At 39.6% G+C, this 14,822-nt stretch overlaps 1 protein-coding gene across 3 annotated transcripts in view; it reads right to left on the reverse strand.

Annotated features, from left to right (window-relative positions):
- Positions 1 to 14,822, reverse strand: part of PIEZO2 (piezo type mechanosensitive ion channel component 2) — a 305,264-nt gene that overhangs the window by 111,165 nt on the left and 179,277 nt on the right. For all 3 annotated transcript variants that reach the window (XM_054059990.1, XM_054059989.1, XM_054059988.1), the window contains exons 6-7: positions 13,809 to 14,019; positions 10,370 to 10,583 (exon numbers count right to left, since the gene is read on the reverse strand). In XM_054059990.1, the coding sequence (XP_053915965.1) occupies positions 10,370 to 10,583; positions 13,809 to 14,019 (425 nt within the window). The remainder of the gene's footprint in view (positions 1 to 10,369; positions 10,584 to 13,808; positions 14,020 to 14,822) is intronic.

The raw sequence follows: 14,822 nt of genomic DNA on the forward strand, positions 1-14,822 counted from the left end.
AGACATTCAAAACTCTGTATATCTGAAATAAACCAGCTGCTCTGAAGGGAATTTAAGCCTGAACATAAAGATTTGTGAGATATATACCACAGTTCATCCAATAATTGAGCTTTGTACTGACTTTCTATTCCAAAAGCTTGTTGTATGCTGTCATTGCCTTAGAGGCAATAATTCCTCACTGTTATCACTAATAGTAGATTTGAGCCTATTAATCCCTTGTTTACTGACAAAAACCTATCTTCAAAAGCCTAGTGTGAAGAAGATTAATTCTATCAGTGTATTTCTTTCTGGATACCCAAACTGCTTCATTACTTATGACACATCTCAGCTGTGCTCTGGATTTCTGGTTGGAATTTATATTGATGCTGCTCTTTTCAGCACATCACTGAGATACAAAGCAGTGATGTTGCTGTAGCCTTCAGGTACTTTTGGTGGGACTTCCACTGATGATCATCTGATGAAGATATGTACTGAAGCAGTGACTCCACTGTTGTTTTCATCCCAAATTGACAGCTGAGCATCTAGCAAAGGGCATAACAACAGATAGGACAGCAAGAAGAAAAAGAAACGGGGATAAAGCTGGAGAAAAAATTTCTTTAGGGTCCCTGCCTGATACCTTAGCTTCGAGTGTCCCCTTCAACATAATCCTTCCTCACCAGGACTATCAGTGTCAATGCTTTGGCAGGGACAGCCTGACTCATGTGTTAGGTGGAGAGCTAGATAAAGAATTGTTTGTTCTGTCACTAAAATAAAACTCCTGTTAATGCAGAAGGGTATTTTTTCTGAAGAGTTTTAGCTACAAACCAGAGGCAACTCAGGGACCATGGAGGCTGCAGGAGCTGAGGCAGCACTGCTGGGATGAGAGGATGAAGAAAGAAAGGCTACCCCAGTAGAGGAGACTGGTTGGCACCATGCACAGTTGTTTGCCATCTGCTCCCCTTTCTCCCATACACATGTTCCCTGTGACTACAGAGGGGAAAGAAAAGCAACTCAAACTGAACAACACAGCCTGGGGAAGGATGCCAACAAAATAAAAAATTTCTAACTTTTAGTTGCATTTTCTACCCAGAGATGAAAATCAGGAGAAAACAGGTCCAGATTTCTAAGGAGCCATATGGAAAGTGGGAAAGGGAAAACTAAAGGCATGTGCACAAACATCCACGGGCACAAAGGCTTCCCCTTGCCAGAGGGTGAGCTTGGACACCTCAGCACACAGCAGGAGGCACAGCTTAATGACGTCTTTCCGCACCAATTAGAAACTCAGGTTATTGGTTTTTTAAAGTGAGTTGGCAGAGCTGCTGAAAGGACAGGAGCCAACAGTCCCACCTCAGAAAGTCTCACACAAGTAGAGCAGGGAATGTGAAAGGAGGACAGCCTGCTCAAATCTCAAACAGATAGTACAGCCCACAAACGGCTTTCTTGTGCTAAGCTCAGGTGCTGGGAGAAGGATGGATGAGTTTACACAACAAGTCCATTGAGCATAAACCTTCAGTAGAAATCATTTAGGAAAAGGAGACCACACTCAAATAACCTTGGTGGGGTGGTGCTACTTGACCAGAATGTGCAAGCAACCTGGTACAACATCTAACCATGCAACTGCCTGCCAGTTTAAGAGATGTATTATTACCTCTTAGAAAACCAGATGCAGAAGAATAGAAATTGTTTTCAAGTGTAGCTCCACAGTAATTTAAACTTTGAGGTAACTTGGTCTGTGACCTAGGAATCTAAGGATACAGACTGGAGCTAAAAACTTGGAATTTCATTCCAAGCTCTGGCTTTTTAAGGGGGATTATGAAATTCATCTAACTTTTCTGTTAGGGAATTTTTCCACCTCTGAAAGGGGATGATGATACTTTTCAGTCACACTGGGACAGTCTGCTAGGTTCAGTGATGCATGCAGAGGATAAGAAGATTTTTCACTTATACAACTGGCAGTGAAACAGATTGAAGAAAAAGCAAGAGTGATTGATACCTAAATTAAGAGATTCTACAGCAGAAAATATGAGTGAAGAAGATACTCTCTTTTTAGCAGAGAATGCACTAAGGCAGAAATGCAAGTTATGACTCCCTTTTGTGTTTAAATACAAAACCAGAAGAAAATAGCAAGATGTGGGAAAGAAGATAATGGGATAATGGACAATAAGGCTTGGGAAATATCCAATTAACTAATTTCAAAAGCAAAGCTGTACAATATAACTGATTTGAATTGGTTATAAACTGTACCTGATTGGCTCAGTTTTTATCAGTAAGTTCCCAGCTTCAGTTAGATGAACATAAACAAGAAATTAAGTACATCCATTCTGAGCGTTTAGAGAAACTCATGGAGACTGCCTCTTGCACAGACAAGGACTAGCTCTCCTGTGTGTGCTTGACCGAGGCTAGTCAGGACTGCCTTTTGACCTGCCTCCAAGGAATGTGGGATGATTCATTTGTCAATGTTTATACGCTGAGCTGAAAACAAAGAGAGCTACATAAGTGCTAAATATTTATCATCACAATTTCTAGGCACGTCAGAGTATGAAAATAAAGGCTGGCAAGCAGACCTCAGGGAAAGAGTAAAGACAAGCTTGTAACGTGTAGAGAAGTTTGCTAATTGTAATCCGTGTCTCCTAATAACCCAAAGCAAGAACAATGCAAATCCAGTATGAGGGGAGGAGTTGATGTCTCTCTGTTCTTTTTCTGTCCTTTCTTCCAGACACTTGATCAACGATCACAGCATGCAGATCTGTGCTCTTTAAAAAGTACAGAAAGAAAATTATAGGGTCGCTTCTTTGCAGTCATCCATCACCGTGATGGGCAGGGGGTCCATCTTCAAATGTCAGTGTGGCAATCAGACGCACGTAAGCAGACACATGCTGTGTATGGGGGAGTGGAGTACTCCAGCTCTCCAGCAGAGCTTCTGTGAGCAGAGAGTTGTGCTGGTCCCACATGAATGACCTGCCTACGTGGATGCAAAAGTGGGAAGGCTCTGTTATGAGAGCAATTGAATACCCAGTTCAGTCAAACAGAATCGTCAGGCAAGTTTTTAATGGAACACCAACACTTTGAAAATCTTTGTCGCTTCCCTCTGTCCCTCTCATCCTGACATTTCAACGCATCCCAAGAAAGACACAACTTCAGCTGTTATGGTAACACAGTTATCTCGGGGCAGGAGGCAGCATGGAAGTGGCAGCTTGCCAACATTATGTCATGTAATGGTGACTGAGTTTTATATTTGTAGCTTAGGCTCAATTTCTGGATACAGTGCACAGGTTGTTGGGAGTGCCAAGGCTCTCCTCTCCCTATTAACAAGAACCGCCTGTGTCCAGGGCCAGAGAGCTCACTGGCTGCAGGCTCGCTGCTGCTCCAAAGCACAGCTCAGAAATTGGTCTTTCCTGCGTGCAGAAACCCATAGTTTTTAAAAGGCCTTAGCATGTTTCTCAGTTTACATCCCTTTCAAGTCCAGGGGAAGACAGAAGGATGTAAATCACTTGTGGTGCAATGCCAGTAACGTGAATAAAGTTGTGACTGCTTCTGCCAAGACTACATTTGGCACTTCACACAGGGCGGCAGCTACAGTGAAGGCCAAAGGCTCTGCCTTGGGGATGCAGAACCACCGCTATACAGGCTGCCAGGAAGGCTGGGAGGGCTGCTCTGACAGGGAAATTGCTGCAGTTTACTTACTAGTTCCTCTGTTACCTTTTTTCTAGTGAATTTCAAACTTGCTGTAGATCCTGGCACTGATTTTAAAGAAGGATAGTATGTGGCAAAAAGCAATAGGTATTAATAATCACGTAAAGACCAGCAAGGGCTACAAATTCTCTCTAGTAAAGCTGGGTAAGTTTACACTGACTGCCCTGTTGTCACCACTGGACTTCCACCAAAACCTGAGCTAACCATTTTAAATCAACGCTGAGTACAACTCTCCTATAAAATGAGCAGAGCATGGACATTTATTGCATGTCCACTGATGAGTGAATCTCCAAGGATTCCCTCTGAATAAGTGTTGAAAGATGTGAATTCATTTTGGATGACTCTCTGAATGCCCGTGTGGCAGAAGCTAAGCTGGAAATCTCACAACAGTGAGTATTTTTGGAACATTTCCAAGGCTTTCATGTTACAACTGACTGGGAACTCCACCACTGGTTCTCATATCGCATTTGGATATTCCAGATACTGCTATCAGAATGGTTAAAAGTGTGAAACTCAAAACAGTCAAAACCTATATTAACATATTTCAGTCTTGAAAAAAGTTCAATTTGTAATTAAATTCTGAATGGTGTTCTTTCTTTCTCAGTCATCTTGAGCAGTTTCTGATATAAACCATACCAGCTTCTTCCAGTGAGGTAAGAAGCTAAAAAGAAAACTAAAGAATATGCAAGGCTTAATAACAACCTGTAAACTTTACTCACAGGAAGGAGAAAAAAATGTCATGGAGGAAGTTAGAAGCTTTACTATGAATCTGCCGGTAGTCCTTGGTTCATCTATATTTTCAACTCTTCTGCCATGCTGCCATGAATTCTGGTAATTGTCTGCACACCAGCTCCAGCTATAGGTGTGGATCTTTTGGACACCAGATACACATTATAAGGTAGTTCACAGAAAATGAAGAACACACTGACTTTGATGGTTCAGCTGACAGCAAATTAACTGTTTACTGTGTAGTACAGAAAAATTTCCCAGCGTAATATCGAGAAACTTGCTTTGTGTGGCTCACAAAACCCAGGGGCAAAACACCTTTTGTAGAATCATGCAATTCAGAAGAGTACTTCGAATCACAGAACCATAGAACTGACCAGTTTGGAAGGGATTTTGAAAGACCATCTAGCCCCACCTTTCAGGGGAATGGGTGCCTAGATGAGCCCACCTACCCTAGGCTACAGTTTAGAAAGAGATTACGATAATAGCATGATTACTGTCTTTTGCTAATGGGAGTCTGATCTTGCATTTCTAAGCTGTTAACGGAAGCAGTCACTGCATTTGCAAAATAACTAAAAAAAAAAAGATGAAGATAAGGTTCTAAAAAGCACACAGGCTAAAGTTGAACTAATTGTCTTCTTAGCTGTAGTGTATTATACAGCTAATACAAAATTCAGCTACAAAACATCCATAAGAATAAAATCAGCTAACTTCTATTCCTCTGTGAGAGAGAAATCTTTGCTCTCATGCATAATCTTGTCATAGTGACAAAGGCTGTGGCTGGTCTGGCATGGTTTGGAGCATGCTCTGCAGCTATGAAATGTGCTTTCGCTCATAGAGGATGATGGAAACAGAAGAAGGACAGTGCAGTATCCTTCCATGGTATGTATTCAGGGGTCTTTGCCCTGGCACCAAGTGCTGCAGTACTGTGGTGGTAAGTGGCTAAAAAAATCAGGCATAAGGCGTGAAAACTGTAGCAGCTCAGTATTGGATACACAGATGAACTTCAAATACCCCATCTTGCCAAACACTAGCTTGTAACCAGGATGCAGGGAACTCCAAAAACCTCAGAAATTCATATGGAGGTAAGAATATTTTGCCTCTTAGAGGTGAGGCACCTTTGAGACAGGTGCCAAAGATCATCTGCAGCAAGTGCTGACAGTGGCTGCAGCTCAGGTGAAACATGTTACCCAGTTCTCTGCTCCAAAGTAGCTACAAAGGCAGAAGGAGATCAATGCCTAGCCTTGCACAGAGGCAAGACTGTCAACAAGGATCTGCTGGGTCCTACTCTTTTGGCAATATTTGCTTTCCTGCTGAGATTTCATTAGTACACTTAGCCACTAATTTCAGAAAAAATAAATACAGCTGGATGTCCCATCTTGAGCTGACAATTCCAGCAATACATTTGAGACTGTGTTTAAACATTTATTAATTTACTACCCTAGATAAACAAAGCATTTGGGCTACAAATTCTGAATCTAGACCACAGCTTTCAGGGAATTTCAAATGGAGGATTTTGGACTGGACTCATCTCAGATAAATCTGAAAACAAATTAGATATTCTGAATCTACCATCTGTAGCAAATATCATAATATAACACTCACTTCCCAAATAAGAGAGTCATTTAAGCAGGCTTATTACTAATCACTGTATAATCTATTCAAAAAGTCCTGCTTAGAGAAATTTATAGGCACCTTTCACATGAAAATTTCCTGTTGAAAAGACAGCCTTAGATTAGATTTTCCCACAATCAGTTGTGTAATTCCAAATTCCCATTCACTTAAAGAAGATGTGACATAACAAATCACTGTCAAGTGGATAACACTCCCTGGACTCCTAGGATTGCCTTGCTTTATAAGGGTGATGCTTTCCCATAGATTAAACAATTTGTATTTAAAATATTTTGAACATTACTTGCCTGAAAACTACTAGCAATGCAAGACACATCTAAAACTATGGAAGCACATAAGTTTAAATTTACATCGCATTACTGGATCAATGAATATGCTTATAAGCACGGATTTGGACAGGAATAACTTTACTGACTCAGGATAAACTTCATACCACTGCACAGATCCTATTTCTTCATGTTGGCAAGGCCTTATCATTGCCCCTATTACATCTTTTTGCCAAAATAAACAAGATCAGCAAGAAAAGCGGCAGCAATTTGAAAAATGACAAACATACGATTGCGTATTTTTTCAGGCTGTAGTGTTCATAATTTCTAAAACCATTTTAGCTCATTGACTTGTTTTTATTAACTCAGGTGAAAATACTTTTAAGGCAGAAATATGGTATTTTCAGAATCTGGCTTTAAGTGGATACTTCTTGCTGCTGTTTTCCTGCCTCTGTAAACCACCAATTTTGCAATATGGCAGCAAGTCAACACAAAAGATACCTATTTTAAATGAAATTATAAAATGAGAGTGGACATTTTATTTGACAGAGATCAGCTGGTATTTAACTGGTCTTAATTCATGCAACAAGACAACTCCTAACTGAAAGGCAAACTCAGCCTTCCTTATGCTGGTCCTCCTGCACTATTTAGGATCACTCTTCCCAAGGCAATTAGAGCACTGCCTTGAGTGACTGCTGCTCACTTCTCCACCAAGGGTTAGTCTAAAGGACAAAAGCTGTTAGGGTGGAGGCAGCTTCATGCAAGCTTTGCTGCTAAGCTGCCTTCTTCTGACACATTGGCTATCCATCAGACTCTTCATTAGCCTATACATTTTTTCAGTCTGCAGATCCTAGTGTGCACTGGATGGCATTTCCATGTGTGTTGGTGTTTATGCCACTTCTATCTGCACATCCTAGAACCACAAAACCACAAAAGTAGATCCAAAACTTTGTAGGAGATTGGTGCCTTGATGTATGCCAATGCACTATGCAAAATGCACTATGGCAAATACAGGGTGCTGTTATCCCGTATTTTGGGGGAAAATACTTTGCTCACAGAATCCCACAAGGTTACAGGGCAAAATATGTAAATTCACCACATTTCAGACTATCCCTTACAAGAAAACTCTTTATTCTGGTGACACTGTTCAGTCATTTGCAGAATTTTGAGTTGAAGGCTTTTAAAAAGGAGCAGCACAAGGATGACGCAAGTCTTAGCTGAAAGAGTCTGTTGATCTGTGAACTTTCCAGTCTGTTTGGGTTGTTCATTTAGTCTGAAATCAATCGATATAGTGGTAAGCTGAATGCATTACTATTCAGAGACAACACATTTTTTATTGATCAGAAGAAACTTGTACCTTTCCTGTGAACTTGAGAACTCAAACCCAGAAACACCAATGTTAGCAGCATTTTGTAACACCAGCATTATGCTCTGCAGAGAGATATAATACCCACCAGCAGCTCGACAGGAGTAGTTTTCACATCTGCACTTGCATCTGAGGAGAACTTAACCTGGAGACTCAACCCTCAAAAATTTAGAGAAATAAAAGCTCTTGTTCCTTACACTTCAGCTCCCCTTATTATACAGATACAGATCCATTTGTGATGGCACTGAAGCTAACACATGCAAATACAGGTACCTGGTGTATATTTTTTTTCAAACAATGAGCTTATTGCAACTGAATAAGAAAAACCCTTACAAAGGAGTAAGTATGAGAACGATCTGCTGTTCTCCTTTTGCAAAAACAATGTCAAACAGCACATTCTGGGTGAGAATAGCAGAGAAGAATTTGGGGAATCAGATTCTTTTCGCAACACGTAATTTACCCATGGAAGCCCCTCACCCACTCCCCCGGTGTTAATGGAAACTCTGCATATTTAGCTCTGCTTCAAATCAAGATGGTACATAAAACAGCAAGATATAAAAATATCTTCTAGAACAGAAACTGCTAAAATATTTTTCTGCACCATTCCCGCATGTCCCATTTTCCACCTGTAGCCACTGCTTATATTCCAGTCTTACTCCAACAATTAAAAATCATACTTATGACTTTTCCTCACGCTCAGATTTGTACTTCCAAACACAAGTAACACTTCTCTCATCAAGCACATCTCTCTGATAGTAGATCAAAGTAAATCCACAACAGAAAGAACTGTGATTAAAGAAACAAAGAAGATATATTTACTGCACCTTCTGTTGAGTTGTCATTGGTGTTCTGTATATTCAAACATAATTTCTTATGTAATTTAGAAAATCAGTCCCTCATATGGTATCACATGTAAAAGGCAGAGTACCCAACAATAACAGTTCAAGAGAAAATCTGCATGAAAACAACATCATTTTCTGCTTAAAAAAAGGTCAGTACCTACTCCACAGTCCAACACTGGGACATTTTTAATTCCAGCTCTGAAGGTACTTTCTCTTTCTACAATGTAGGGCAGGCAACTTCCTTGCAACCAGTTTTTTTCATTTAAAAAATTAGTGACCAAGTTAAAGTGGCCTATCAGTACTGAATTAAATTTTATCATAAAATGTAGACTAATACTACTAACAAAAAAATAACTAAATGCAGAAAATCAGTTTGAGATTAAATTAATTGAAAATTAAAGGTAATAAAAACTGAAGTATTTTAAAATTAATAATAAGAACATTATAAAGAAGAAAAGGTACTTTTGCAAGTGGTGCCTATAAAAAGAGTTTTGTTTATTGTAGCTAAATGGTAGGAAACACATAGTTTCTTTCCTTTCTAAAAGTATTGGTGTCACGTGGCAAAACATTGTGAGATAATATCCTCATAGCCAAACAGCTGAGACTTCTGAAGCCATGTTTTCTTTCTTTTCTTAATACACGGAGAAAGTAATATAAAGGTTTTAGGGAAGTTGTGAGCATTTTAGCTCCTTGGTAATAATAGAACCACCTTAATAATAGAATTTCCTTAATAGAAATCATCCATTCACCGCTAGGTGGCATAAGAGAACCTGAACTCGGTAGATCTTTTCTGATTTTTCAGGTAACGATATACCCCCCAAACAGCCTCCTCAAGTTAGAAATTCCAAGATCACAAACTACATATATATTAAACTGCACTAAATAAAATGTCAAAATAAGTATTGAAGTACCAGCTACTGTAGGCAAGCAGTTCATCTTTTTTACTGCTCTTAATGAAGTGCATTGAGATGTATATCATTAATTCATTCTCCTCAGTACATCTAATATCCGTTCACCTTCAACTTGTAATACTTAAAAGGAACAATTGGCTTACCAGAAATCAAAATAAGACTTGCTTGCATTTAATTTAATGTAAGGATTACTATGGCCCTGAAAATACATATAATTAAAAAAAATTGCAATCATAATCAAGCAGAAAAAGAAAAAAATAGTAGTAATGAGTGAAAAACATCCATTACTTCACCTTACTTTAGATCACAGTATAGAAGCATGTAAAGAATTAAAGGGTCAGTGAAATCGCATCCCATCAATATTTACTGCTGCAGTAGCTAGAAATGCTGCTTTTTGGCTTAAGTTTGATAGCAACAGAAGGCGGGCATGCACGACATGAGAGAATTTTTTACATAAACATTCTAATATTATACACAGTAGGTTAAGTAACAAAGTAACACAGCATCCCTCAGTCCCTGTACACAAGGATGGCACTGCACGTGCATTTTGTCCCAGTGAAGACACTATGACATCAGCCCTCAGAGCATTTCTTTTCCACAACCAGGAAATGTACATGTGTACACTGCCTTTGCATCACTGCCACCACATTACTTCCTTTATCTCCTGCCTCAGCCAAATCAGTCTCACTCACATCTGAGGACAACTATGGCCAAAACCAAAATCACCTTCTCTTCCTAACCTGCCTCAGCACTCTGTACACATAAAAATCCCAGTCAGGATTTTGACCACTCTGTCATCCAAAACCATTAGGTCTGAAATGTTTCAACTCTTCCAAGACTGAACATGAAGTTTTGCATAAAATCTGTCAAAAGTATTATGTGGAAAAGCATTTGTATCATCATGTGACAATAGAAAAATGTGTCATGTGTCCACAGTGAAGAAGTTTCTCTCACCTGGCATAGAAATCCTTTGGTGGAACAACCTCCTGAAAGAACTGTAGCTGGTACAGATAAAGTCCAACCAAGTGCCCTGCACTGAATATAGCCATTAATACACACAGACAGCTGAATATCAGCGGATCAAATGCTTGGCAACAGGACCACCACGTGCACAGGCCCAAAAATACAAAGAAATACACAGCCGAGGTCAAAGATGGCACCATCATACCTGCAAAATTAAAAACATGGAGGGTTGAAAAAATGTGGGAAATATCAGCATTTGTTAAACCTCTGAGTCTGACAAGAAGCCTATTAAACAATTTAATCCAATTACTGTTTATGCTAATTATTACAGTGAGCTCTTAAGACTGTTATTAGCTTGGAGACTAAAATCACAGAATCACAGAATCACTAGGTTGGAAAAGACCTCCTAGATCATTGAGTCCAATCATTCCTATCGACCACTAAACCATGCCCTAGAAGAAAAGGATCTTTTTTCTTCAATTAATCCAAGCCATACCTCAGTGCTTAGTACACAACCACTCTCCAGACCTTCCTCTGAGATGAAATCTTCACTTTCTAAAGATGTATAACAAAGCATGGAGAAAACCAGAACCATGGCTGCAAGAGCAGTCAATAGTGCCTGACAGCACTGGTGTATCAGATTTCAAAATTAATACCAAGTACAAGATGCTAAAGTGGCATGACAGATAAACAGCCTTCTCATATAAATCTTGCAATACCTCAAAGTTATTAAAATAGAAAAAATCCTGATGCATATATTGAAAATAGAATTTATCTAGAGAATATTCAGTAAATGTATGATTTTTTAAAAAAAGGTTTGGACTCCTAGAAACTTTTAATTTACATTTACAGATTCTGCTGTCCTATATATGTACATTGGTTTTGGTTTTCACTTACGAAGTGAATTAATGATAAAGGACACTCAATGCTCTGTGGGTAGCCCACAAAAATAGATGAGGAAGCAGAAAAGACATACATGTCTAAGAGTCACGGTCAGGAGAAAATGACATAAGAGAGCTTACATCTAGCATGCCAGTCTAGTAAACACTACTGAAGTGAGTAGTGAGTTGCATCAATTTATTTTTGGTTTTCACTAGTGCATGTCTAAGAGGCACCTTCCCTCAGGACAGATTACTGCCACTCCTTGCCAGGTGCTGCCTTGCTGCTCCTTTTTGGGTCTGCACTCTGGGGTCAGATCCAGGCTAGGTTGAGTCCAGTCGCTACCCAGACAGACTCAGGACATGCCTGAATGGTGGCCCTGCATATTTGCACCCACAGCCCTTGCAGAGCAGAGTGCCTGTGAGGAGGAAGGGGAGCAGGAGCATCTCAGGACATAGGGAGCCTCGTGCTACATTTTCTTTGCAGAAGTTGTCAAAAGCTGGTGTGTTCACAACCACGTCATACTGGGCAAAATTTGTGTACTGTAAGGACTTGGTCATTTTGCCTGAGCTTCATCATTATATCCTTTCACATCGTACTTAGGAGCAAGTCTTTAGATTATGGTGTTTGTCTCTGCTCTAGTGTATAACCTGCTGGTGTTTTCATAGGCTCACACACATAAAAGCATGACAGGACCACAGGTATCACCTCTTCAGACTCCTTCATGATTGGGGCTTTACCCAGCAATTTCTGCCTCAAGCCTGTAACTATTTCCTTTCTTCTTTCAAAGACACACATTGTCTTTACTTAAACATTTTAGGAGAGAGAGAATTCACTCTATCCATAAATAAGTTGTTTATTGTGGCAAATTACTCTTGGCTGTGAAAAATTCAAAATTTATTTCTGGTTGGAAATTGTCTAGATTTGCCACTTAACTATTGGCTCATGTTACAACTTCTACTAGAAGAGATGTTGATTAAAAAAATGGAGGCACTTCGTACCTTTGTCAGTGCTTCAAGGCTGTAGTCCAATCACCACTCATCTTTCTTTTTCTTGGCACAGTAAGTAAAGAAGTGTTTAACTAATTAAGCTCGAGGTCTCTCTCTGGCTTCCCAGACCTCAAGTCCATTTTGTAACTCTCCTTTAAACACCTCCTGGCTCACGGTATGTGTTGGGAGTCCCACAGACAAGCTGCCCATCGCCACTCAGAAGAAACTGCCTCTGCCATTGCTGTGTGATCCTTCTGCTTCATCCTCCCAGGGTGACGTTTAGCCATGCAACTTCAGAATGGCATCAGGCTTTTTGGTTTCTTTAATGGCATCTCTCTTGCCTGTGTCAGGAGCCATGGTGATCCACATAATCTACTTTTTTTTTTTCCTTTTTTTTTTTCCTTTTTAGATTCATTACTTTGCATTTGGCTACAGGTGAAGCTGTCAGATAACATTACCTTAGTCAGATAACGTTACCTCACTGAAAGAGCCTGCCTTACTGAGAGGGCCACATCTGACCAGTCCTTGTCATATATTTTTTTATACTTCATATACTTGTATACTCTATGTTAAGTATACGCTTGTACTCATACTTCATATGTAAGGGCTCCATTCAAATATTTGAGTAGGCAGATAAATAGTAATTTAACATTGCACAATCCAATTTTTAATTCATTAATTCCAACATACAGTTGTATGTAAAGTGTACATTTAAAGTACACGTAAAGTGTACATTTTGTACACTTCCACTCTGGCTGTAGCTGATGATCATAGAATCATAGACTCATAGAATCACCAGGTTGGAAAGGACCCACTGGATCATCGAGTCCAACCATTCCTAACACTCCCTTAAACCATGTCCCTCAGCACTTCATCCACCTGTTCCTTAAACACCTCCACGGAAGGCAACTCGACCCCCTCCCTGGGCAGCCTCTGCCAGTGCCCGATGACTCCTTCCGTGAAGAATTTTTTTTCTGATATCCAGCCTGACCCTCCTCTGGTGGAGCCTCAGGCCATTCCCGCTTGTCTTGTCCTCTGTCACTTGGGAGAAGATGATGTGATACTACATCAAATGTCTTATAAAAAGTTGACTATATTATATGAAAACAGCTACTTTTGCCAACAACATCAAAAAGTAACATGAAGTCTGCTTATCACAGTTTTTACACACTGCATCATCAACCTTCTAGTAATTCATTTTTTTAAAGGCCATGGGAATATAGCTCCTCTTTACACTTGCAAGTGACAGAATCAAATCTATGAATTCACATTATTTTACCTATATATAAAATATATAGTTATAATACGCAACTATTCACCATTTGATTAAAACAGCAACTGTGAAAGTCATATACAGAATTATAGAGCCACACAGTATCAGTATATAAGCAACTCAGCATATTCCAATGCCTGCCAAAAAGTTAATTTAAATAAAATCAACAGCAATTTCTTTTCCCTTAAAAATTTCCATTGTTATTCCCGCAGGTGCCAAAGCGCTGAAAACTCATTTGTTAAATGCAAAGTTTAAAGGACTCTGGAGGAAATTTTTCAAATGCACCAACCTGCTGAACCAAGTAAAATTGTAACAACAACTTTTCCAGTGGTGATTATCATGTTGCCAATAAACTCCCGCAGTTTGGTTGCTATGAAGGCAATTCTACGCAGCATTTTTAATTTCATGGTTTCCTCAAATTCTGCTTCACCACAGTCTTCATCATCCAGGTCTTCTTCATACATCAAAGCATCATCTGGCTCTAGCTTTTCTCTTACAGCCTAAAAGAGCAGGGGGGAAAGAAAAAGAGAATGCAAAAGAGAGAGAGAGACAAAGGAATTGGAAATTCAAACCCACGCGTATATTATTTAACAATAATTTTTGACTATGTGCAAGTAACAAGTTATGAAAGATGTACTAAAGCTAGAGTCGTACATTGCTGGCTCCCACTTCAGGTCTGTCTCAAGAAAAAAGGATGTTGGATCTTAAGAGCTGTTTCTGAGAAAGACTTCAGTCCTTCCACATGTGCACAACATTTTCATTTTTAAATGAGATTTGGTTTGATTTGCTCAGCATTCTTTCCATTTTGCTATGTATTATCTGTTAAACTTCTCTTTGGTTCAATTGGCTTCAGGTATGAGCTCCATCCACTAAGCAAAAGTACCTTTCCGTGCATGTTCCTCACGTCTCACTTTTCAAACCCTCTCCCATGAATGCTTTCTTGGACTTTAAACGCAAAACCTAGAATGGAGCAAGTAGGAGTGATCTAAAGCAGGGCAATAAGGGCTGAAATAAATGGACAGGCAGTTTGGGAGAGAAAAAATACTCTAAGCAGAGGCTTGAGGAAAGAACGAGATCAGCTGATGGTGAAAGAAAAGGAGAAAAAGCAAGAAAGAGAGAAACAGCAAAAGCTTGAGTGATCTGCAAAAATTTAGCAGGGGAAAGAAGACCGATAACCATACAATGGACGAAGGAAAAGAAGGAAACAGGCAAAAGACCCCTCATGCTTGAGCAGATTGTTAGGATTTGGCAGTGGCCTTCACCATCAAGTCTCCATCATATCTTGGAGAACAGAAGACATACA

Source organism: Cuculus canorus, chromosome 2, assembly GCF_017976375.1.
Source record: "Cuculus canorus isolate bCucCan1 chromosome 2, bCucCan1.pri, whole genome shotgun sequence".
Taxonomy (NCBI): Eukaryota; Metazoa; Chordata; class Aves; order Cuculiformes; family Cuculidae; genus Cuculus; species Cuculus canorus.